This window comes from Mus caroli, chromosome 6, assembly GCF_900094665.2.
Source record: "Mus caroli chromosome 6, CAROLI_EIJ_v1.1, whole genome shotgun sequence".
In the NCBI taxonomy this organism is placed as follows: Eukaryota; Metazoa; Chordata; class Mammalia; order Rodentia; family Muridae; genus Mus; species Mus caroli.
In genome coordinates, this window is record NC_034575.1 from 25,280,993 (window position 1) to 25,305,335 (window position 24,343).

General features: G+C 41.7%; 1 protein-coding gene across 2 annotated transcripts in view; it reads left to right on the top strand.

Moving 5' to 3' along the window:
* Positions 1 to 24,343, top strand: part of Klhdc10 (kelch domain containing 10) — a 55,494-nt gene that overhangs the window by 17,905 nt on the left and 13,246 nt on the right. Inside the window, exons 2-4 of one of the 2 annotated variants that reach the window (XM_021164780.1) lie at positions 9,134 to 9,220; positions 21,376 to 21,597; positions 23,706 to 23,860. In XM_021164780.1, coding sequence (XP_021020439.1) covers positions 9,134 to 9,220; positions 21,376 to 21,597; positions 23,706 to 23,860 — 464 coding nt within the window. The remainder of the gene's footprint in view (positions 1 to 9,133; positions 9,221 to 21,375; positions 21,598 to 23,705; positions 23,861 to 24,343) is intronic. The other variant, XM_021164781.1, reaches the window with a different exon arrangement.

The window sequence follows — 24,343 nt, forward strand, 5'->3', positions numbered from 1 at the left end:
GTGATAAGACACAAGTGGCCCAGTGTCCAGTTTTAAGAGAGTCCTCATTTCTACTTGGAAGAAGCCTGCTGAGCTGTCTCTACTGCAAGGATTTGACTTTATCCCAGAATTAAGCTAAGTGTGTAGTTCTAGGATTGTGTGGTGTGCATTCCAAACTCTTCCGAATTCCTCCTGCAAACCAGGCACAAAGGCTTCAGAACCGGAAGGTAGCTAGCAATAGCCCTACTTCCCTGGAAGCAGCTCTGTGTGTGTGTGTTAATTTTTCATCACTATGATGAACACCAGAGAAACAACTTATAAGGAGAATCGTTATCTTGAGATGACTTATGATTTGAGATGTTTCTGTCAGTAGTTCTTGGTTCCATGGTTTCTGGGGCCATGAAGCAGTAAAGGAGAATGTCTGTGTCTTAGCACTGTTAATGCTATGAAAAGACATCATGATCAAGGCAGCACTTGAAGGCAGGCTTACAGTTTTGCGGGGTCGTGGGTATGTGGGAAAGAGGGAAAGAGGGGAGTGGGAGAGAACCCGCGTCCCACCAGAGTTTCAGTGCTCTGGGTGGGCGGACACGGGAGGACTGCACACGCTTTCCACGCAGTCCCGGGTGGGCATCTGGCTATGTTAAGCCACTGACCCCACACAGCGGGTGGTGGACAAGGGGCAGCCCCAGGTACCAGGTTCTTAGCCTCCGGCATCCCACGCTGGATACGGCAGAGGAGTAAAGAACAGAATAGAGGCCTCAGGGCAGCACTCAGCCCTGGGGATGAAATAGGGAAAGGGCAGGGGGAGAGGGGGGCGCTTGGTGGTTCCCACGCAGGCGAGAGTCCTTAGTCCAGTCCATGGCTGCAGCGTAGGAAGGCCTTTGGGGGGGGGGGTAGAAGAAAGCCTATCCCACCGTTCAGGCACAGCGGGCCTTGATGGTCAGAGAGTCTATGTATGGTTTTAGAGCTTTATTGTAGAAAGGCAGTGAGAAAGAGAAAGTAGAAAGAGAGGGAGAGGCTGGCCATGGCCACGTGGAAGGGGGTGGGGTGGGGGAAAGGAGAGAGACTGAGGACTAGAGAGTAAGAAAGCTTAAAAGAGAGAGAGGTGGGGCCAAGCAGTCCTTCTTATAGTGGGCTGGGCTATCTTGCTGTTGCCAGGTAACTGTGGGTGGGGGTGGAGTCTAGCCAGAATGCCTGAAGCTTGAGACATTGTCTGCATGACTGATAGCCACAGACCTCTCCTGTGGGGGCTGTGGGGGCAGTAACTTCGACAGGAACCAGGGGTCCAGGAGACATGATCTTACGCCTTGAAGCCTTCTGTCCCATGTAGGTGGAAATTACCACTCACCAGGTCCCACTGGGGTTCAAGACCTAAGCTCGACTAGAGACCAGGCTGTCTGTGCATAACCCATTGCCCCACACAGTTTCAGAGGTTTAGTTCATTATCATCATGGTGGGAAGCATGAAGGCAGGAATGGCCCTGGAACTGAGAGCTTTACACCCTGATTTACAGGCAGCAGGGACAGAAACACTCTGGGCCCTGTATCAGCTTTTGAAACCCCAGGCCACCTCTAGTTCCTGCCAAACTTCTTCAAATGGGGACAAAGCATGCAGATCTATGAGATTCTGGGGGCCATTATTATTCACACTACCACAGCCTGTTCAGGGGTCTCTTTTCCACTCTTACTCTATCTGGATCCCAGCCTATAATATTGGTCACCTACATTCATAGTGGGCCTTCCCCTCTCTGAAAACAGCCTCACAAACACACCTTAAATCCAGCTAAGCTGACCTCAAGATTAACTATGGAAATGCCTTGGTAAACTGATGCATTTTACCCTTTATAATTCCCTTCTGATCTACCCAAGTTGTTCCCCATGTCAGTGTTTCATAGATGTATCTATTAGTTTGTTTAACCACTCACTGAAGGGAATTGGGGTTGCTTTATATTTTAACTATTGTGAATAAGTTTGTCATGAGCTTTGTGTTTATGTTTTATGTGAACATAAAATTTAAATTATTTGGGATAAATTCCCAAGAATGTAATTGCCTTGTTCTATAGTAAGCACCTGTTTAGCCTTGCTGTGATGTCCTTTTCAGAGTGACTGTGTAACCCTTTCCTTTCCTTTCCTTTCCTTTCCTTTCCTTTCCTTTCCTTTCCTTTCCTTTCCTTCCCTCCCCCTTCCCCTCCCCCTTCCCGTCCCCCTTCCCCTTCCTTCCTCTTTTCCTTTCCTCTCTTTTTTCTTTCTCTTTCTCTTCCTCTTCCCCTCCCCCCCCCTTCTCTTTCTCTTTCTTTTTCTGTTTCTTTTTCGCAGGAGAGCATTTGAGACAGGATCTCACTATGTAGCCCTGGCTATTCCAGAACTCACTATGTAGACTATGCTGGCTTCAAACTTACAGATATTCTTTCTGCCTCTGCCTCGCAAGACCTGACAGTGTTTACATGACCTCGTTTCTATGCATGCTCACCAATATTCAGTGCTACCTTTTTTAAAATTGTGCTTGTACTGATTTGATACACAGTTTTGAAAAATCTTTTTAAAATATTTATTATATGTGAATGGGTTTTTGCCTCCTGTCTTCATTAGGGTATCTGTTGCTGCGATGAAACACTATGACCAAAAGCAACTTGGGGGGAAAGGGTTTATTTCACTTACATTTCCATAACACAGTCTATCATCGAATGTAGTCAACAGAGAAGGAACCTGGATGGAGGAGCTGATGAAGAGCTTGCTCAGTCTCCTTTCTTAAGGGACCCAGACTACCAGATCAGAGGTACATACATACATGCACAGAAACACACACAGACCACCAGCACAGCATAACATAAACATAAATTCTCTCTCTCTCTCTCTCTCTCTCTCTCTCCTTCTGTCACACATACACACACACAGAAAATGCCTTACAGGCTTGCCTTCAGTTGGATCTTATGAAAGTGTTTTCTTAATTGACGTTCCCTCCTTTCAGATGACTGTGTCAAGCTGACATAAAACTAGCCAGCACACCTGACTGTATGCATGAGCACCATATATGTGCCTGGTATCCCTGTAGGTCAGAAGAGCTACCCCGGAACTAGAATTACATATGGCTGTGTGCTACTTCATGGGTGCTGAGAACTGATTGTCCTTAACCACTGAGCCATCTCTCTAGCCCCTCCAGGTCAGTTTTGAGAGAAACTAAAATTAAGGACTTTTTAGCAAAAGATGTACCTAGTCTCGTGTGTGTGTGTGTGTGTGTGTGTGTGTGTGTTTCTTGTTTGGGGTTTTGTTTGCTTGGTTTTTGAGATGGGGTCACTATGTAACCTGGCCTGGAACTCACTAAATAGACCAGGCTGGCCTCAGACTCAAAGATCTGCTTGTTGGGTGCTAGGATTAAAGGTCTGCTCCATCACACCCTGGCTTTTATGTGTACTTTTGTTTGTTTGTTTGTTTGTTTTGAGACAGGTTTTCTCTGTGTAGCCCTGGCTGTCCTGAAACTCACTTTGTAGACCAGGTTGGCCTCGAACTTAGAAATCCGCCTGCCTCTGCCTCCAGAGTGCTGGGATTAAAGGCGTGCGCCACGCCCAGCTCTATGTGTATGTTTTGAGGGTCTCCCTTTATCGAGCCCAAGCTAATTGCAGTTATGAATGTCAGTAATTTGTTATTTCCCAGTTAGCTGATGCCGACTAAGCTTTGAGGCTTCCCTGGTCACTCTTTCTTATGTCGCGTTATTATTTTTTCATTCCATATGTATATGTTAAGTGATTCCCTTTTCAGACTTATGGGGGAGCAATTTTATTGTGTCCTTACACATCCAAAAATGCCCTTTTTCATACATGAAGAAGAGATTAAGTGTAGAATTCTAGGTTTAAAGGTTGAATGTGGTGGGGCATGCCTACCTATAACCCCAGCCCTCAGGAGGCAGAAAAGGAGACTCATAGCCAACTTAAACCTGACCACAGAGTGAAAATCCCATCTCAAAACACAGAACAACAATCTCCACCCGTCCCTCCCCCCCAAAAAATGCTAGGTTAAAATGTATGTAATGTAGAGTGAGTTGGAAAGATGATTCTTGTGACCTGTAAGATTTACTTGTCACTTCTCCAAAATTAATGGATAATAGAGTTTGTGTTTAACTGAATTCTCACATACACTTATTTATTTATTTATGGTTTGTTGATACAGTGTCTGACTATGTAGTCTTGGCTGCCCTGGAACTTTGTGTCTAGACCAGGCTGGCCTTAAACTTCTGGTGGTCCTTCTGGCTCTGCCCTCCATGTGAGTGCTGGAATTACAGGCACAAGCCACCACAGTACTGAGTTCTCACTGGAAATCATTTATGTGTGTTCTCATGTCAGTCCCTCTGCTTTAAATACTGTATCATTGTAAGTTTGGGAGTGAAGTGTCATGTTAGTCTTCCAATTTCTTTTTTAGATTGTTGTGGTGTTCTGGGCTCCTTCCATTTCCATATGAAGCTTAAGATTCATTTGTTCATTTCTGTAACAAAAACCCCAGTACTTCACATTTTGATAGAGCTCACTTCTCTTTGTTATCTTTGCATTTTACTTCTGATTTGTACCATGTTTGAGTCTTGATTTTATGCTGGTTCATTCTACTTTGAGAATCTTTGCTAGCCTTGCTGTGACTTTCCCTCGGTGTTTTGCACAGATCCCACTAATTGTAGTAGGGAGGAGAGAGGACACTGGATGAGTCACAGTGAGGGAGTGTACCTGATACTGACCATTCTCTAGTGTGGCTGCCCTTCAGCTGTCAGAATGCCAACAGCTCATCCTAGTCCTACCTGGGGAGCATACGCTTGCTCATTGCCACCAGTCTCATCTGGGAGCAGAGCCTCTTCTTCTTAAACACTTGGCTGCAGGAGACAAATAGGCGGGAGGGGTTGATCTGTACTATAACTTCTGTGTATCACCAACCACCAGTGTGGTGATCTTTACAGTCTGTTTCAGCTCCTTCTGCTGCCTGCCTCTGTGGTTAACTTAGTTCAGCTGTTTACACCAGTGAAGCTACCTCTCACCCGCTCCTGGTTGTTGTTAGACTGACTTCCGAGTCTGTTCTCCCAGCTTTCCCTTTCCTCTCTTTATCTCTCACTGACTCCTCTTAGTTTTAGTCTATTAGAGTATTTGTTGTTGTTTTGCTCTTTCTTGTGTAGGCCTTCCACCCCCGAAAGGATTTCACTCTGTAGCCTTGGCTGTGCTGGAGCACACTCTATAGACCACACTGTCCTTGGACTCAGATCCACCTGCCTCTGCCTCCCAAGGGATTGAAAGCATGTGCTTTCTCTGTAGATTTATAAAAAGATGACATTATTTATGAAATTGGGGAGAAGCTGAGTTAGCGTGTGTCTTGCTAAAGTTTTAATTTTAGTGATTATGGTGAAGCAAATTTTGTAAAAAGAAAATTAAGGCCAGGTGTGGTGACGCACGCCTTTAATCCCAGCACTCAGGAGGTAGAGGCAGGTGAATTTCTAAGTTTGAGGCCAGCCTGGTCTACAGAGTGAGTTCCAGGACAGCCAGGGCTACACAGAGAAACCCTGTCTCAAAAAACTAAAAATAAATAAATAAAAAAAATAATTTTAAAAATTAAAAAGAAAATTAAGGTAGCAGATTAGATATTGGTTAAATGACTGGAGAAAATATGTTTTTCTTTGGGAAGGTTTATTTTAAAATAAGCACTAATAGAGATTGGTATTGCTTAATTTTTACCATAAGCAGCTTATGTTTGTGTAAATGTTAATGAATAGAAGTCTAGGTCAAGAATAAATTTATGAAATTTAAAAGGTGTGTTATTCTGTAAAAATAAAAAGTGCATGTGCACATTACTGTTACGTTGTTGTTGTTGTTGTTATGGTACTGTGCCCCTCCCTCCTTCCCTTCCCTCCCCTTCCCCTTTATTCTCTCCCTCCACCCCCATCTCCGCTCTTTGGGGGAAGAAGAACACATAGGTCCTAAAGTCAGCATCCATTTTGATTGAATAACTTCCATGAAGTTAGCATTAGCTTCATCTGTGACAGAAATAATATGTTGGTTGCTATGAGAGAAACATGCCAAAGATGTTTAACAGAAGTTCTGATAAAAGAAAACAGGGGTGGGTGCTTAGGTTTGACCCCAGGGCCCTGTGCATGCTGGCCAAGTGTGTGTATATTGAGCTACACACCCAGCCCTCCAAAAGATCTTTGGTTACAGCTTTGATTCACTAATTTTTTTTGTTATCTCTATATTCTAAAGTAGTTTTAAATTTCACATAGCAGCCAGATGTGGTAGAACATATCTTTAATTCAAGCAAGGAAGAGACAGGTGGAACTCTGTGAGTTCCAGACCAGCCTGGTCCATTTAGTAAGTTCTGGAGCAGCCACGCCTATACGAGGAGGTCCTATCTCAAAAAAAGCAAAAGGAAAATTCATGATTATGTTATTTTCTATAAATAATATGCCATAAAATTTTTGGCTGACATAAAAAGATTAATTACTCCAACCTTAGTCATAACTCACTGTTAACAGTTTGGTGTGTTTCTTTCCATTACTTTAAAAAATTATATTTTCAAAAACTAAAGTAATATGATATTGTCTTTTTCCAGTCCAAAAGTAATGTTTTCTCAAAAGCTTGGAAAATAAAGGCAAGAACAAAGGAGAAAAAACAAAATCACTCATAAAATCTACCCAGAGATAATCACAATTAAAATTTGATGTAAATCCTTTTTGTACTTTTCATGATCGTAGACTTTTTTTTACTAAGATTATATCTTACTGCAATGCTACTTTGTAACTGGCTCATTTGCAATATATTGTAAATGCTTGTTAATGTTAATAGCCTCATATAAACTTTTAAGTGGTATGTAGCATATGAACGTTTTTAAGTATGTTTAACTAACATACTTAACCATCTCCCTCTTGTTGGATATTGGAAGTGTTTATAATGTTTTTACCATTATAAATATTACTATAGTTAATATCTTTGTCTAGACATCTTTCCATGCATCTATGGTTGTTTCTTTAGGAATAGATTCCTAGAAGTGGAATAGCTGGGTCAAAGGGTATGTACACTTTAACACTTTTGATACATAAAAATGTCAAATTGTAAGCTAACCACTTGTCATATTCTGTCTTGTATTGCTATTCGGTGGTTTTGTGTGTCTATCTTGTCTTTCTACTTGGAGCCTAGGTGAGACGAAGGGAAGGTTATAATGTGTGGTAGTATCCTTTGGCAGTATGGCTTCCTGTGCAGGACTCATGAGCCATCAATGGTGGATCAGATTGATTCAAAGCAGTGGTTCAGTCTGTATATTTAAAATATATGGGTGTGTAACTTTAGAGTAAACTTTTGTTTGCAAATTTTTCTATTTTTTAAGCAAAGATATGTAAAAATATAACCAATGCAATTTTCTATCATCATTCTCTTAGAAAATAAAGAATATTTAATAGTAAAAAAGGATAGACCTTTGAAGAGAATATTTTAGCTTTTTTCCATATATTTCTCCTTTTATATTGGGCTGGGAATTTTCACTTTAACCTAGCAGTGAATTAGAGACCAGCATTTGGAAACCACAGACTTAAAAGATTTTAGATATTGTGCAGATATATAATTTCCCCACAAGTCTCTTCTCCCCAGTATTGTGACGGTCATATTAAACAGCATTTGTGTTTCTCCATGTTAGAGTGTTTGAATAAACAAGCTAGATCTTCTGATGATCATCTGAATATACCTCCAATCGCTTAAAGCATACCCCATTCATTCTCTTTCTGGGAAATTGGAGCCAGAGTAGGTGCGATGTAGTGGGAAGACGGATGCTCAGGCTGGGCCCTCACACTCCATCAGTCAGTCAGTTTCCTTCCGCTTCCTCCCTCCCTTACGTGTCGACTACCATAAGATCTTCCTTACACTTAACTTACTGTCATGTGATTATTATACAAGTCCTTTGCTTACCTGAGAGGGGTTCTAGGTAGCATAAGTCATATCCTTCTTTTGCAACTCTAGGTCCTAAAACAGGGATTCAGGCATAGCAGGTGCCTAAAAAATGAGTGCGGAGCTAGTTCTGAATTGCTGAGGGAATTATATGATGTAATATAAGTTTTATGTGCTATGCAAGCAATGTTTGTTTGTTTTTTTTTGACAAGAGGTATTTTAATGGGAAGTATCAAAACTTTGGGAAGAGAGAAAATTGATCCTTTGAACAGTTCTATGAGTCCATTACATTTTTCTTCTATGTTGTGAGAAAACAAACTGTAGTTGGGATTCGTGTGGGGCTGATTAGCTTCCTAGGAGGAGCATCCTGTACCCTCCTCCCAATACTGCATGGAGGCGCCCAGATAGGAATGTTTTGCTTAACTTGCTTGTCATCTAGTTTTAATTTTTAAGGCCAAAAGATTTTTTTTAATTAATTTATTTATTTTATGTATGTGAGTACACTGTAGCTGTACAGATGGTTGTGAGCCTTCATGTGGTTGTTGGGAATTGATTTTTAGGACCTGTGCTCGCTCCAGTCGGCCCTGCTTGGCTTGGCCTGGTGTGCTCCGGCCAAAAGATTTATTTATTATTAAATGTAAGTACACTGTAGCTGAGTTCAGATGCAACAGAAGAGGGCACCAGATCTCATTACGGGTGGTTGTGAGCCACCATGTGGTTGCTGGGATTTGAACTCAGGACCTTTGGAAGAGTAGTCAGTGCTCTTCACCGCCGAGCCATCTTGCTAGCCCAGCAGATTTCTTATTAAAGGTCTGTATCCATTGCTTTGTAACTAATAAAAACAAAACAAAACAAAACCCTTGAGCAGAGGAGCCTGTGCTGTGCCTGATGCTTTTGGGTGGAGCTCCTTTTGGCTTTATTGGCTTTAAAAGGCTGTTCTGTCTAATCGCTTCTAAAATTCCTGGTAAATTTTTGCCACAAGATGGCATTGGTGATGATTTGAGTGCACAGGCTATTGAACCGCTTTAAAAAGGTGTGCATAATTGTGTTGTTGGGGGATAAGAGTTGAAAACTTTGACCACTGCTCATGTATTATGTCATTTTAACTTCCAGAGTTAAACGATACTTTATATCACTTTCCTTCTGTATTCAAGTATTGTTTTGTTTCCTGTTTTTCTGTCTTTATAATACAGTAACTATGTATTATTTGCCATGTGTTGTATGTGTCTGACTTACTGCTGATAATTGTGGTGACAGGTAAGAAGAAAATACGATGGGACCCAGTTAGGAGGCGCTTCATTCAGTCCTGTCCCATCATAAGGATCCCTAACAGGTTCTTGAGAGGTGGGTGATAACTAGCAAGAGGTCTGTGCTTCCTCTGGGTTGAAGGGGATTTTCAATGAATTTTCTAAATTCAAAACTGTTTTCTTTACGTTGTCTTAACAGCCAAAATTGAAGCAAAAAGTCTAGGCCTTAGTTTTAAATTTATGTTTTATATTGACCACTGTTGGGATTATAATGATAAGTTTTGGGGAAGTTAGATTCTCTTAATGTATCTTAGATAGTAGAGTAGATTACCTCACTAGTATCAGTGGCAGACCACCATAACCACATCAAAAAGCCTTCAAGTGTAGGATGTGATTCTAAGGAAGAACCAAATGATGATATGATAGTCTAACAACCCTTTGTATCGAGCATCATAGATAAAAACATAGCCATGGGAAGCATTTATAACAGGTTGTTAATCTGAATAATAAAGAGCTCCCAGGAACTAGTAGTCTATACTAAAAAATAAGTGAATGCACATGAATAGTTAATACATAGCAAATGGTAGTTGGGGAGGGCAAAATGGCTCAGAGGATAAAAGTCCTTGTTGCCAGGCTCAGTGACCTGAGTTTGATCTCTAGGACCCACATGGTAGGAACAGAAATTACTCCAAGTTGTCCTGACTCCACACATGTGCTGTGGCACAGCATGTGCACACAGCCACATACAACACATGTAATTTATAAATATATATAAATGTAATAACAAGTTCAAAAACAAATGCCAGTAAATATAAACTTCATTATTCACTACTGTCACAAACACAATAAGTGAAATGGGAAGACTAAAGCAAGAGTGTTGGCAAGAGTGTAGGAAAGAGATCTTAAGTGTGAGCTTGTATGCATTCTTAGGACTAACTAGCAAAATGTATCACCTTTAAAGCTGCTGATGTGTCTGACAGGCAGCTTTTCTTCTTAGAGTCCACACTCTTTCTACTAACCACTTTTTTATCAGCTGTAGACTGTTGTGATAAAAAGAAAAATCTAGCTCATAGTGTTTCCTTCTTTCTTGTTTTTTAGCTATAGCAAATTATCAGATAAGCATGCTTGATGTTGTAATTAAGACCTTACTAAATTACTTACAAGTCATTCTTCTAATTTTAACTGAAGAGATTAAGTAAAAAACCTAAGCTGCATGGAGCCACGTAAACCTTTAAAGCAGGCAGATCAGTGAATGCCAAGCCACATAGCAAGTTCCAGAACAGCCAGGCCTAGACAGAAAGACCCTTTCTCAAAAAACAAACAAACAAACAACAACAACAAAAACCAAAACCAAACAACAAAGACCACTACGGTAAATCCCACAGCTGCTATAGATGTCTCCATATCTAGTTTTTAACGTATTTTTAGCAGCCAAACCCTGGAACATGAACAGACTTAAAACCGGGCCTGAATGGGTCAAGATAAGAAATTCAGTAATAGCAAGGTGCCTCTTAGCAGAAATAATGTTATTGATAAATGTCAAAGGTACTTTAGTAGTATGTGATGGGAAAATAATACATATAAGTGCAAAGAGATATGTTAGTTCTGTAATATTTTCTTTTTAAATTAAAATACTAACTTATTAATTTTTTTAAACTGAGAAATTTAACTTAGTCTGAAATAAGCATAAACTAGGCTTCATAAGCAATGTAGCATTATTTTAAATACTCATGTTTACTAAATATAAGCATAATTAAGAAGTAATTTAAGGCCAGGCATGGTGGTTCAGGTCTATAAACCCTGAATTTGGGAGGCTGAGGCAGGAGGATGTCCTTTTACAGTATAGGCCAGCCTGAGTTGCATGGTGAATTCTAGGCCATCCTCGAATGAAACTCTGCAGAATGAAACTGTCTAAGAACCAGAACAAGGGTTAGAGATACAGCTTAGTTGGCAGGGTGCTTAAATGGAGCCTGCCCAGAGCCACCTAAAAACCCCTGGTCCCCAGCACCACATATAACACCAAGTATGGGGGCAGGGGGATGACTCAAGACTTGACAACCAACTCACAATCCCTGGGAGCCACATGGTAGAACCCGAAAAGAAACACCCACAAGTTGTCTTCTGACCTCCATATATTCTTAAAGCAAAACTATTCTCTTCTACACAAAATACATACAATAAAATTCAAACAAACAAAACACCACCAAAGCAAACAAAGGCAAAAATGATACCACTTTTAATTCTCACACTTAAAAGGGAGGTGGAGGCAAGACTGTCAGAAGTTCAGGGTTGTCTCCAGCTACATAGTGAGTTCAAGGGGCCTGAAGCATGTGGGACCATGTCACCACCACCACCACCACCACCACCAAAAGAAAAATAATTGGTCATAGAGTTTAATGAAAAAGCAGTTATGTGAGTGGAGAGAGGGCTCAGAGGATAAGAGCTCTTGCTGCTTTTGCAGAGGACCCTTATTCCGTTTCCATCACCCGCATGGTGGCTAACAAGCATTTATACCACTTCCAGAGGATCTGACGTCCTTCTTTGGCTTCTGCAAGCATTAGGTGTGTATGCACTTCACATACTTGCAGACAAACACTCAAACATATCTAAAAAAACTTAAAAATTGTGTAAAATCCTATATAAATATAAAATGTCAAAAGAAATAGTAAAAACAAATCTGGTTCTATCTGGATGGTGGGTTTTTTTTGTTTTTTGTTTTTTTGTTTTGTATAGCTTCCATTAAAAAAAAAAAAAGAGTCATGGGGGTAAAAAACACTGCACAGGTAAGTTTCATACCATTGGAGATTTGTAAGTCCTAAATTCAGAAAAATTGAGGAAGTTGGTGATAGATAATGCTGAGCAGACTGAGGTGGGAGCAGGCTCAGCATTGGGGTGTAAGGATCACCACTAGCCTCCTTAGAAGCAGGGGCCTTGCCTTGTCTGTCTTCTCTCCTTTGACGAGTTTCAATGTTTGATGCTGTCGGCCTCCTGCATCTTATTCACGTTTCTCTTCCCTTGGGTCACAGTGCTTTGTATGATCCTAGATGTTTTCTGCTTCCTCCTCTTTGTCCATTTTGTTCTCTTCCGTGTTTTCTTATTTCTACCCATTAAAGGTGGAAACTCAGTGTTCTGTCCTTTCCCATTGATCTCTGGTTGTCCCATCAACTTTCTTAGGTTTAACTCTGTCCATCATTCATCCCTTCACTCGGCGTTTCTGGGTGCTTTCCATGTAGCAGTCACTGTACTTGATAGATTGATGATGCAGATCTAGAGAACCAGGTGAGCAGACAGCTGCAGAGTGATTGGAGTGCAGTGATTTGTGACAGTGTCCTGATAAGGTAGTGGAGCACACACAGAGGTTTCTCATCAACAAATGATGAAGACGATGAATAGTATCTTTTGGTTTATCAGATAAGTCACTTAAACCTAAGTGGGTTTTTTTGAGGGAAGGGTAAAATTGCAGACACAGGTAGGTGCCAGATAGCTTGAATATGGTGTTTGTGTACCACTTTCAAAGATGCTTTCAAAGGTCTGTAGGAAGTTTAGCATAGTGGGAAATGGCAGCCAGAATCTGTAAGGGGTCAGATAGAGCGAGCACCATTGAAGGAGAGTTTTTCAGGATCAGACTTGGTCTTGAGGCTAGTAAAGAGATAATGACTACAGTTACCAAGGTGAGGAAAGCTGCATCCTGAAATGAGGCGGCGGTAGTAGGGATGTGGGGGAGGTACAAACTTGAATTATGCATGTGCTGAATTAGAGCCTTGATCACTAATTGAAGAGTAGGAGGGGAAAACAAGGAATGACTTCAGGGACTGGCTGCAGAGTGGTGCCTCAGTGGGCACGAGGCGGACACCCAGGGCATACATACTGAAGGCAGGCAGAATACTCATGCACATTGAATATAAATCATCTTTTTAAAACGTTACTTCCAGATTTTCTTGTGTGACATACTTCCTGTCATTAAGCATGGCATGGATAATCACAGGGCAGAGTTTGGGAGTAGGTGATAAACTCCCATTGATTTGCAAACCACTAGTTGATTATCCCTTAACACTTTTAATAAGTATTTCCAGAAAAACCTCTGATTCTTCAACAGTAAGTCTAGCAGTTACTTCCAGGAAAACTTGGAAGACCTGTCCCCACTTTGTTCTGATGTCACTTTCTGTGGACAGCCTGTAATAGCACCAGCACTGACCACATGGAGTTCTGTTCACTTGTGTGCCTCCCCTCGGGTTTTAAGCTCTTCCAGGACAGGGGCAGTGGGACTTCAGCTGCTTCTGCATCTCCGTTTGATAGTACAGTGCATGTGAGAGGTATATTGAGTTCTATCTAATTATAAAGTATAAAGAATTTATTTTTATTTGTTTGTTTGTCTTGAAACAGTATCTCACTGTGTAGCCCTATCTGGCATAGAATCTACTCTCCAGATGTGGCTGGCCTTGATCTCTCAAAATAAATGAGAGATCTGGAATTTATGCAGTACAGTCATTTTGGGAAAATAAGTTGGAAAGGTACTTCTGGTGATATAAATTCCAAATCGAGGAATATTTGATTATATGAAGTAGTGTGTAGAGACTCTACTAAAACTTAGACATGAAGCTAAATACAATTGTAGAGATTTCTAACAGTGTAGAGGAATTGTGTAATATGTGTGTATACATATGTATTGCATTTCTATAACTAACATTAAACAGTTGGAACTAGTGCTAAAAGTCTCATAATTTTTTGTTTAGTGAATAAAGTGCTTGCCTAAGGACCAGTTTGGGTCCCTCAAAATGTCTGTAAATGCCAGGGGGCACAGCAGGCTGCCTGTAATCCCGGTTCTGGGAAGGCTAAGGCAGTAGGTCGAAGAGAAAGCTGTCCAGTCAGACTAGCTGGATGAGAAATGAACAGAAAGAGTTTTCCTCAGTCAGCAAGAGGAAGGACGTCAGCCTTGGGCCTGCCTTCATGCGCACATACCTATGCCCTTACACACATGCACATACACACAGACATAAGTGAAAATAAATCTTAGTAAAAGTACAGAATTTCAGTACTGAAATATATAGGTGAGAAGTAAGCATTCTCATTTCAGGAATATACCATGAATTTATGCAAATCAGGATTTATAAAAGACATCTCTATAAGAATGTGTAAAATTGGAGTAGGCATTTACTGAATGAAATTCCAGATGGCCAACTAACAAAAAGTGCTTGACTTGGTTGGGCATGGTGATGTATACCTTCAATCTCTGCATTCTTGGAGGCAGAAGCTAGAGGATCTCTGGGAGTTAAAGGACAGCCTGTCTACATAGTGATTTACAGAACAGCCAGAAATACACAAGGAGACCTCATCTAAAAAGATTTTTTAAAAGTGCCCAATTTCTGGGCTGGAGAGATGGCTCAGCCATTAAAGGCTAGGCTCACAACCAATAAGTGCCCAATTTCATCAGCAATGAGAGAAATGTGTGTTCTAGTGTGAGATAGGTTTGTAGACTAACAGGAAGTACTAAATGGGAGCAATGACTGCCAAGTATTGACATGAACGTGGGATGTTCATGCTGTTGGTAACTACGGGAATTGTTCTAGCCATTTTGAAAACTATGGCCTCATCTAATAAGGGTTTCCTTTAAGACTCAGGAATTCAGTCTCTGGATTTATAGCCAACAGCATTGTGGCCCCCCTGTCCACCTGAAAACATGTATGAAAATGTTTATATCAATAATAGGCCACAGATTGAAAGCACCTAAATGTCTATTCACAGAACTAGACTGAGTGAGTAAACTGGGCTGCACACTCCTACAGAGATGCCACTCAACAGTGGAGATGAGCAGACTGCGCACACCATCCTCAACAACAACAGAAAGGGAGGGAGCCTTGGAACAATCATAAATAAGAACCCAAAAGAATATGTACTATATCTTCTTATTTTGGTTTTTTGACACAGTGTCTCTGTGTAGCCCTGGCTGTCCTCGAATTTGCATTGTAGACCAGGCTGGCCTCAAACTCAGAGATCCTCCTGCCTCTGCCTCCCAAGTGCTACAAAGGCATGCTACTGTCTCATTTTATTATACACTTCAAATATTATTTGGGAATGCACACTTAGATATGGCAATGTATAATAAAACTATAGAGAGACCACTCGTTTTATGATTGACAGAAAAATTAGTGGGTTGGAGAAATGGATCAGAGATTAAATGCATTGGTGGCTTTTGTGGAGGACCCAGGTTTGATGTCCAGCATCTGTATAGCAGCTCACAATAATCTAAGGTAAAGAGGTGCATCGGAGGGTGCTGTGAGCATGAAGGGAGGGCAAGCTTCTGGAAGTTAGTAGTACCTACACTAATAGGCTCAAAGAAAACCATGACACCCCCATAAAAACTTTAAAAAATTTAAGCATTCTTTTTTGTTAAAATGTATCACACTGTGGCCTTATATGTGTCCCTTTCTGTATGTAACATTTCAGTAAAAATTTTATTTTAAAAACATACCCTTTTCTAATAAGGAACAAAATCTAATGATTACTTTATTGGTAGACCATTAACAAGAAACCAAGAGGAAATATCTAATTTTGAAGTGAAATTTGACCAGTGTCCTCACTGAATTAAATTAAGCAAGACTAATCTCTTCAGTATCATCTCTTCTATTCAACCTTGTTCTGTTAAATTTCAGCTAAAACTTGAATAGGATAAACAAAAAAATGTATTTGCTGGGGAGCTGGAGAGATTAAGAGCACTTGATGAAGACCCTGATTTGTTTCTCAGCACCCACACGGCAGCTCACAATTGTCTATAACTCCAGTTCCAGAGGCTCTGACTTCTTTTTCTGACTCACTTAGGCAACTTGGTATACGTATAGTGTACATACATCTAGGCAGTCGTACACATAGAGAAATAATCTTTAAAAAATAATTTTCTGGGGGCTGGTGAGATGGCTCAGTGGGTAAGGGCACCCGACTGCTCTTCCAAAGGTCCAGAGTTCAAATCCCAGCAACCACATGGTGGCTCACAACCATCCGTAACGAGATCTGGCTCCCTCTTCTGGAGTGTCTGAAGACAGCTACAGTGTACTTACATATAATCAATAAATAAATCTTTAAAAAAAAAAAAATAGAGCCGGGCGTGGTGGCGCACGCCTTTAATCCCAGCACTCGGGAGGCAGAGGCAGGCGGATTTCTGAGTTCGAGGCCAGCCTGGTCTACAAAGTGAGTTCCAGGACAGCCAGAGCTATAAGGAGAAACCCTGTCTCGAAAAACCAAAAACCCAAAAAAAAAAAAAAAAATTTTCTGGACTGCACCCTGGGGAAGCAGAGAAAGAAAATCAGGAGTTTGAGGCTTGTCTAGATGTGGTGGTACATGCCTTTAATCCTTTCACTGGAGAGACATAAACAGGTTTCTAAGAGTTTAAGGCTAGTCTGATCTAAAGACTGTATTTCAGGTCAGCCAATACTATATAGTGAGATCCTGCCTCTAGAGAGTTAAAAGCTGGCCCAGACTATATCCCGAGACCCTGTCTCAATAAGGAAGATAGGAAGGCAGTAGTGCTATGAGGGGTGTGTAGTTCAGTTGGTAGCACACTTGCCTTTCATTCATCCCCGACACTGTGAAAATTGGACATGGTGACCCCTATCTGTAATCCTAGCGTTCTGAAAGTAGGAGTAGGAGGATCAGTAGCTTAATCATCCTGGGCTGTGTAGAGAGTTTGCGGTGATCCTGGGCTACTTAAGACCCTGTCTCAGGAAAAGTTCAAAATACACACTTTCATACACATACTTAGGATTATAAATAGTCCAGTAGTATAGCTCTATAATAGTTATATTTGTAAATATTTGACATGCATGTTTCTTTGACCCAAAAATTCTATTTCTAGATTTATTCATAATTTTCATAGGAATATGTAGAAGAAACTTTAGTCCAGTATTACTTATAATAATGAGAATATTGGAAATGACCTAGTCATCTGTTGCATAATCTCAGAAAACTAGCTGGTTTCTGCTACAAAATCAACCCACCTCCCTAGTTACCATAACTCCTGTTTACCCCTGAGTTAGAACAGATGCTTGCCTCGGGAAAGAAAATGGCTCAGCTGTCCAGGTCCCACAGCTACGTGTGTCTTCTGATGTTCAGATCACCTCAGCATGCAGGGTCATTTTTCATTCCTCACTTACACATTTTTACATTGCGTGGTGTGTGTGTGTGTGTGTGTGTGTGTGTGTGAGTGAGTGATATGTATGTTACAGGAGTTGGGTGCTGGTCTTTGGCCTTGGCTCTGTGAATCTTTACTTCTGAGCTCACTCTGAAACCTACTCCTCTGTTTTCTAGTGAGAGTTTTGGAAGCAGGCAATCCAAACCTGTGGATGATTGTATCAGCAGAAAACTTGGTGGAGGACTCAGAGACTTTATACTAAAACTAAATTTCATTTTGTTAAGGTCAAGGAGCTGGCCACATGTGCTTGGCTTCTGCCCTGATACATTCCTGTGATTTTTTAAAAATGAAATAGGAGTCGGGCGTGGTGGCACAGGCCTTTAATCCCAGCACTTGGAAGGCAGAGGCAGGCGGGATTTCTAAATTTGAGGCCAGCCTGGTCTACAGAGTGAGTTCCAGGACAGCCAGGGATATACAGAGAAACCCTGTCTCAAAAAACCGAAAAAAAAAAAAAAAAGAAAAGAAAGAAATGGGTTTCAGCTATTTGGGAGTCACTCTTGGGCTATAGGAAGGGGTTCTGTGGAGAAAGAACTTAACCCTGTGCAGCTCTGAAGGCTCCTTGACAGAATGGTCAGCATTGATCAAGTACTGGTCAGATGCTCTTACCCAGCCATTTAATTAGCCTAGATCACGAGAACAGCAGAAGTTAGCAGTTAGATTAACTCACCACTATCTGGGAGACACGGGAGCTACAAACTTAAAGTTTTGTAGCAGCCACATGAAAAACAAGACATTATGTTAATATTTTTATTTAACCCATATCATTTTATTATATCATTAATGTAGAACTGGTAATTTTACTTTTTTTGGTTGTTTGGTTGTTTGGTTGGTTTTTTGTTTTGTTTTGTTTTTCCGAGGCAGGGTTTCTCTGTGTAGCCCTGGCTGGCCTGGAACTCACTTGCAGACCAGGCTGGCCTTGAACTCAGAAATCTGCCTGCTCTGCCTTCCAAGTGCTGGGATTAAAGACATGCGCCACCACTGCCCAGCAATTTTACATTCTTTTAGGGATGCTAAATTTTTGAACACAAATTCCCGTTGGGCCCAGCCACATTTCAAGTGTAGCCAGGAATTACTGCATTATGTTGGGCAGAGCTAGGCTGTAAGCCCCAGAGACAGTGTCACTGGCCCAGAACCTGTCATAATAACAGTTCACAGCTGTTGTCCAGTAATTTTGGGGCTTAGAATGAATGAATGGGTACATTTTATGTCAAATCATCTTTTCATTTTGCCCTAGTGTTTGATCCACATGTTATGTTCATCGCCAAAATGGTGGTAAGCCTAGACCATGTTTTCTGCTCTGTGTCCATTGAAAGTTCTAGAATGCTACTGTCTTTCTTTTCACATTTTCCCAAAAATGTAAAACCTAAGAATTATCTAACGCCTTCTAGAAACAAAAAACATGAGAGTCTTCATTCCTGACCAGTGAACATAGCAACTGTTTTACGGTTGTCTTGCTAATTCCTAGATGCATTTGTACCTTGCAAAGATCATTACACAATCTAGCTGTCCCCTAGTCACACTCGCCCTCGCCCCCTTCTATTCCTTTGGTGCTGGAGTTTGAAGCCAGGCTTCCCACGTGCTCAGCGCCTGCTCGCTGTTGAGCTCCACGCCATCTATCTTGGAAATACTGTGTCAGAGTCCACAGAGCCGGTCATTGTTTTAATCATTCCTGCCACTGTTTACTTTGGCCTAAAGTTAAACCCAGGGAAACTTTTAGATGTGTTGTATTTTCTGGCTGTGTCACGTGATGTGGGTAATGCAGGATAATTGTACATGCTGTTTGCCTTTGAGGAACTTTTACTCTATTTGCAGGAAAAAACAAACATGAAATGAGTGGAGAAGAATCAGTTAGAAACCAGTTCCATTCTCAGCCCCCTTCAGTGTTTTCTGTGAGCCTTACACTAGGTTACAGGAAAGTGGGTGCACCTACATTTCTCTTTCCTCACATAGCTCTCCACCACCTGGAGAGATAGACATGTAAGCCAGTGAGCACTTAACAGTAGCACACCTGTGAGGCACAGGGCCGTCCCCAGCACAGATGAGGAAACAGATTCAGTGGAAGGTTGTGTCTACACCAAGGTCCTGGACGAAAGAACTAGGATGTCCTGGGAGCCCTTGCTCAGTCTCCCATAGCTTACTCTCCTGTTCTCAGTGTGCCAGAAGGAGACTTAATTCTTCCCTTACACCAAATCATAAATCATTTGTAAATGCCCAGTTGCCTGAAGTCGACTTGCCTGGCATTGGACTCATATTTACAAAATACAGTATTCCCATCTCGATAACTTTAGGTCTGCCCTAACATTGAACGGAGGCTGCTGATCCAGAAGAACCTAAAGGGACATATGGTAGATTTGAGAGCATTTCTACACTGGAGAATTAGAGAGCAGGTGGCCTAGGCCAAGGTCAAAGGAAGGACTCCAGGCTTGCTGGGCAATGAGGCTAACAGCTCTAGTGAGTAACTGAAAGGAAGTGGTTTAGCATCAGAGGGCTCTGAGATGCTTAACCTAGGCCTTAAGAGCTGTCAGTGATTTACACACAGGACTGACAGGACAAGAGTGACTAAAAGATACATTGTTGCTTTGTTTTTCAGGTACTCTAGTTCTGTGCATAGCATTTTAATTCTTGTTCCAAAGTTTATCATATAAAGTAGAGTTTTTGCTTAAAAAGACACAAAAGGCCTTACTAGGTTGGTAATAAATACTAATTAGTAAAGCATATTTGGTGTCTGGCAGTGTACTAAGTACTAGTGGACATTATACTATCATCAGTAGCACATAAAATAGAGATATCTTTAGGGTAGTAACAAATGTAGTGTCATCATAGTCCATATCCTATTGCAGCTTGTTTGGTTCTGTAACTATTTAAGGACTTCTGTAGACTGTTATAAGAAGTTGTAAGGATAATTGAAATATAAAGTAGTGGATTTTTTTTCTCCCTTTAAACTGATCTCAAAATTAGTTTAAATGAATTATGTATATAATTCAGTCATTTACTTATTGTATACCAGGTTTTAGCCAAGGGCCTTAAATATGCTAGGCAAGTACTTTACCCACTGGAGCTATATCCCCAAATTGCCTAGGTTGGTCTTGAACTTATGCTGTGAGCCCAGGCAGGCCCTGAGATGATGGGTCTCCGACCTCAGCCTCCTGAGGACTTTTGATTCCAGGCTTGTGCCACAGGTCTAGCTGGTGACAGAACTGAAACCTCAGGCTGTAGCTCAGTGACAGAATGCTTGCTAACCATGCACAAGGCAAGCTGGATTCTTGCTATCATAAAGAAAAATATTTAAAATCTATAACTTGCTTCCTTCCTGTTTGACAAACTTTGTCCTTGGCGGGGAAGGTTGTGGGGAAGGGTCCTGGAGTCCTATCCAGAAAATGCTGTCTTTACCCATATCATGGAGCATTTCAGAGGTTAGGTCTTACCTACAGTTTTTTATTTTTGATCATTTTGAGTTTAAAATTTTTCCATAATAGCTTTTCTTAGTAGTAGCCTTAAACAGAATATAAGATGTTCTTTGGGATAAATGCAGGATTTTCTTTGAAAAGTTTTGGAATGGTATTCAAAGTTTAATTTTGCTCTGAGTACACGAGAGCCAGTTTTCTTTTTAAGCGTATACTTACATGTATGTGTTTATTTAGACATGACTCATGCATGTTTGTGATTACTCTCTCCAACAGTCACAGTTTAATCTAGCTTGCCTCTGCTCTCACTGAAAGAGGACGAGATCTGATCTCTGACCTTAGCGTCTGAAGCAGTAGGCCTCTCTTGCTTCTCTTGAATTCCATATTGTCAGTCATTTTCTTGAGTTTATCATGCTGTGTCACCTCTCCTGGGAAGAATCTTTTAGTCTTTGAAATTTAAAAATCGTAGGAAATAAAAATGGAGACTAACTCCCTAAAATCTTAAGTAGTCTGTGTAAGTGCATAAAATAAGCTAGGTAAATGACATACATGTGTGTTAGGATCCCCCCCCCCCCACTCCCTTTGGAAGTTCAGGTGGTTGTTACTAATTCTGTTTCTGCTCCTCATCTGAAGCCTCTTTTGGAAAACCATCCTCTTCTTCTTTAGGCCACAGACCTCCCCCAGCCCGCAGTGGACACCGTTGTGTGGCAGACAATACCAATCTCTATGTGTTTGGAGGGTATAACCCAGACTATGATGAATCGGGAGGGCCGGATAACGAAGACTACCCTCTCTTCAGGGAGCTTTGGCGGTATCATTTTGCAACAGGCGTGTGGCACCAGATGGGCACAGATGGCTACATGCCCCGGGAATTGGCATCTATGTCACGTAAGTGCCAGCAGTTTTGAAGTTTTGACTTTGTGAACTATCTGAAATGGCAGGTTTGTTGTCACTTGTCCCTTCTTAATAACGTACACTGTTGCAACATGATGAAGCGTTGTCACGGAATAGGTATTTCACTGTGGTGGTAATTCAGAGTAATGACTCAGAATCTGGGTTCCTGGGTTTGAGTCTAACTGTATAATATTGGATTGCCAGATGAGGTTTTAACTATTTACCTGTAAAGTGAGACTAACACCATCTCAGGGTCAATATAAAGTATTACATATATCCTAGGGAAAATGTAGTCAAATGAAAAGCTGGAGTTGCAGCTATAGTAATTAATAGCTATTAAATGAAGGTCTTCACTTCCTTACAGCATCATTGTGATACAGGTTTCTACAGTGATTGCCATTGTACAAATGAAGAACCAAGGTTTGAGAGGGGCCCTGAGAATAGATGACTAAAAGTAAATGCTCTGAAGCCAGACTGCTTGGGATTGAATCCCAGCTCTTTTTAGGAAACCTTCAGCAAGCTATTTAAACTCTTTTTACAGTACAGTGGTGCATGCCTGTAACCCCAGCACTTGGGAGGCTGAGACAGAAGGATTGCAATGAATTGTAGGCTAGCCTGGGCTACATAGTGATTCTGAGGCCAGCCTTAGCTACATAGCAAGACCTTATCTCCGGAAAATAGAGGAGTTAAAAAACAAACATTGATTACTTCTGTTTCTGTTTAGCATCTCTAAAAGTGGAAATGGGTTCATTGCTTAATGATGGAGTGCACCAAGCTCTGGATGCAGACAGAAAGGGAGACAGGAGAGAGAGGAAAGTAGTAATGAAAGAGAAAAGAGAATAACATTTACAGCTCCAGCCTCAGGGGTGTTTGAACTAGCTTTCCTAAAGTCCCACTAGAATTAAATCCAACTCCTGACGGCACTGGAGTACAGACTTAACTACTGCACTGTGTGAGTTAAAGGATTGTGGGGAGGGGTTTTTTTTTTTTTAAGATTTATTTATTTATTATATATAAGTACACTGTAGCTATCTTCAGACACTCCAGAAGAGGGAGTCAGATCTTATTACGGATGGTTGTGAGCCACCATGTGGTTGCTGGGATTTGAACTTTGCACCTTCGGAAATGCAGTCGGGTGCTCTTACCTACTGAGCCATCTCACCAGCCCTGTGGGGAGGTTTTGTTTGTATGTTTTTATTTTTTGAGACAGGGTTTCTCTGTGTAGCCCTGACTGTCCTGGAATTCACTCCGTAGACCAGGCTGGCCTTCAACTCAGAAATCCACCTGCCTTTCCTCCTGAGAGCTGGGATTAAAGGTGTGCACCACCACTGCCCTGGGATTGTGGGGAAGTTGAGGAGCTACTGAAATGAGAGGGACGAGGGAAGGAGGGAGGGAGGATTGTGCACAATGTGGCAAACAGAAAAGAGAAAGGTAGAATACCAAAATTGCCTGCAGGATATTGGTGGTTCTTTTTATCTGGTAGAGGATTAAACTGGCAGAAACTATAGTTTAAAGCCGGGCGTGATGGCACACACCTTTAATCTCAGCACTTGGGAGGCAGAGGCAGGTGGATTTCTGAGTTCGAGGCCAGCCTGGTCTACAAAGTGAGTTCCAGGACAGCCAGGGCTACACAGAGAAACCCTGCCTCGGAAAAGAAAGAAAGAAAAAGAAAAAAGAAAGTATAGTTTAAAATGTAAAGATTATTCCTCTGGCAGAGATTGAGCCCTTAATCCCCATTCCAGTCCTATGGGGTCTTTTCTAAGACAAAGATGATAGATCCTTTTCCTCTGTTTTGCTGTGTATTTGAGCTGTCTTGAACAGCAATGTATTCTGTAGACTTGACATTGCTATGCACATTATTTTATTTAGTGAATTGTACAAGTGCGTTGTGGCTGTTTATCATATATCTAGCAGTGAGCCGTGTGAGAGTTGTCCATCTAGTATTAACTAAGCCGTTTCTTTTGCAAAATCCTATAGTTAGATATGTGTGATCTTAGATCATTAAAGTAGACATGTTTGAGCTTCTCAGGTGGTCTGGGCTCATGGGGCAGCATGCTACAGATAGCAGTGCACGAGTGGAATGTGTGCTTCTTCCTCCCCAGTTGTGCTGCATGGAAACAACCTGTTAGTGTTCGGAGGTACAGGCATCCCGTTTGGTGAGAGCAACGGCAATGACGTCCATGTCTGCAATGTGAAGTACAAGAGATGGGCTCTACTCAGCTGTCGGGGGAAGAGGCCCAGCCGTATATACGGACAGGTACTGCCTGCCATGGCAGGTCCACGGCCGTGCACTTGCCTTGCGCTTGCCTCATGTTTTGTGCTCTAGCAACAGTGTCAGAATCCAGTGTTGCTGTGGTTGCAGTGGAGATGGGACTTGATGGGGCATTTCACTTTCTGGTGTGAAAGTATAATTTATGGATCTTACATTCCCCCCTCTTCTTGTCACCGTTCTGGGCTGTGTGTTGAGTTTGTTTTCCGTGTGTAGGCGAGAGGACAGCCTCAGGTATTGTTCCTGAGGAGCTGTCCACCTTTTGATTTTTCTCTCTTTTTTTGAGATACTGTCTCTGGCTTCTGGGGCTTGCTGATGAGGCCAGGCTGCCTGGCCAGTGAACTGCAGGGGCCTGCCGACCCTGCCTCGCCAGCCTTGCATCCTGGCCAGTGAGCTGCAGGGGTCTGCCGACCCTGCCTCGCCAGCCCTGCATCCTGGCCAGTGAGCTGCAGGGGTCTGCCGACCCTGCCT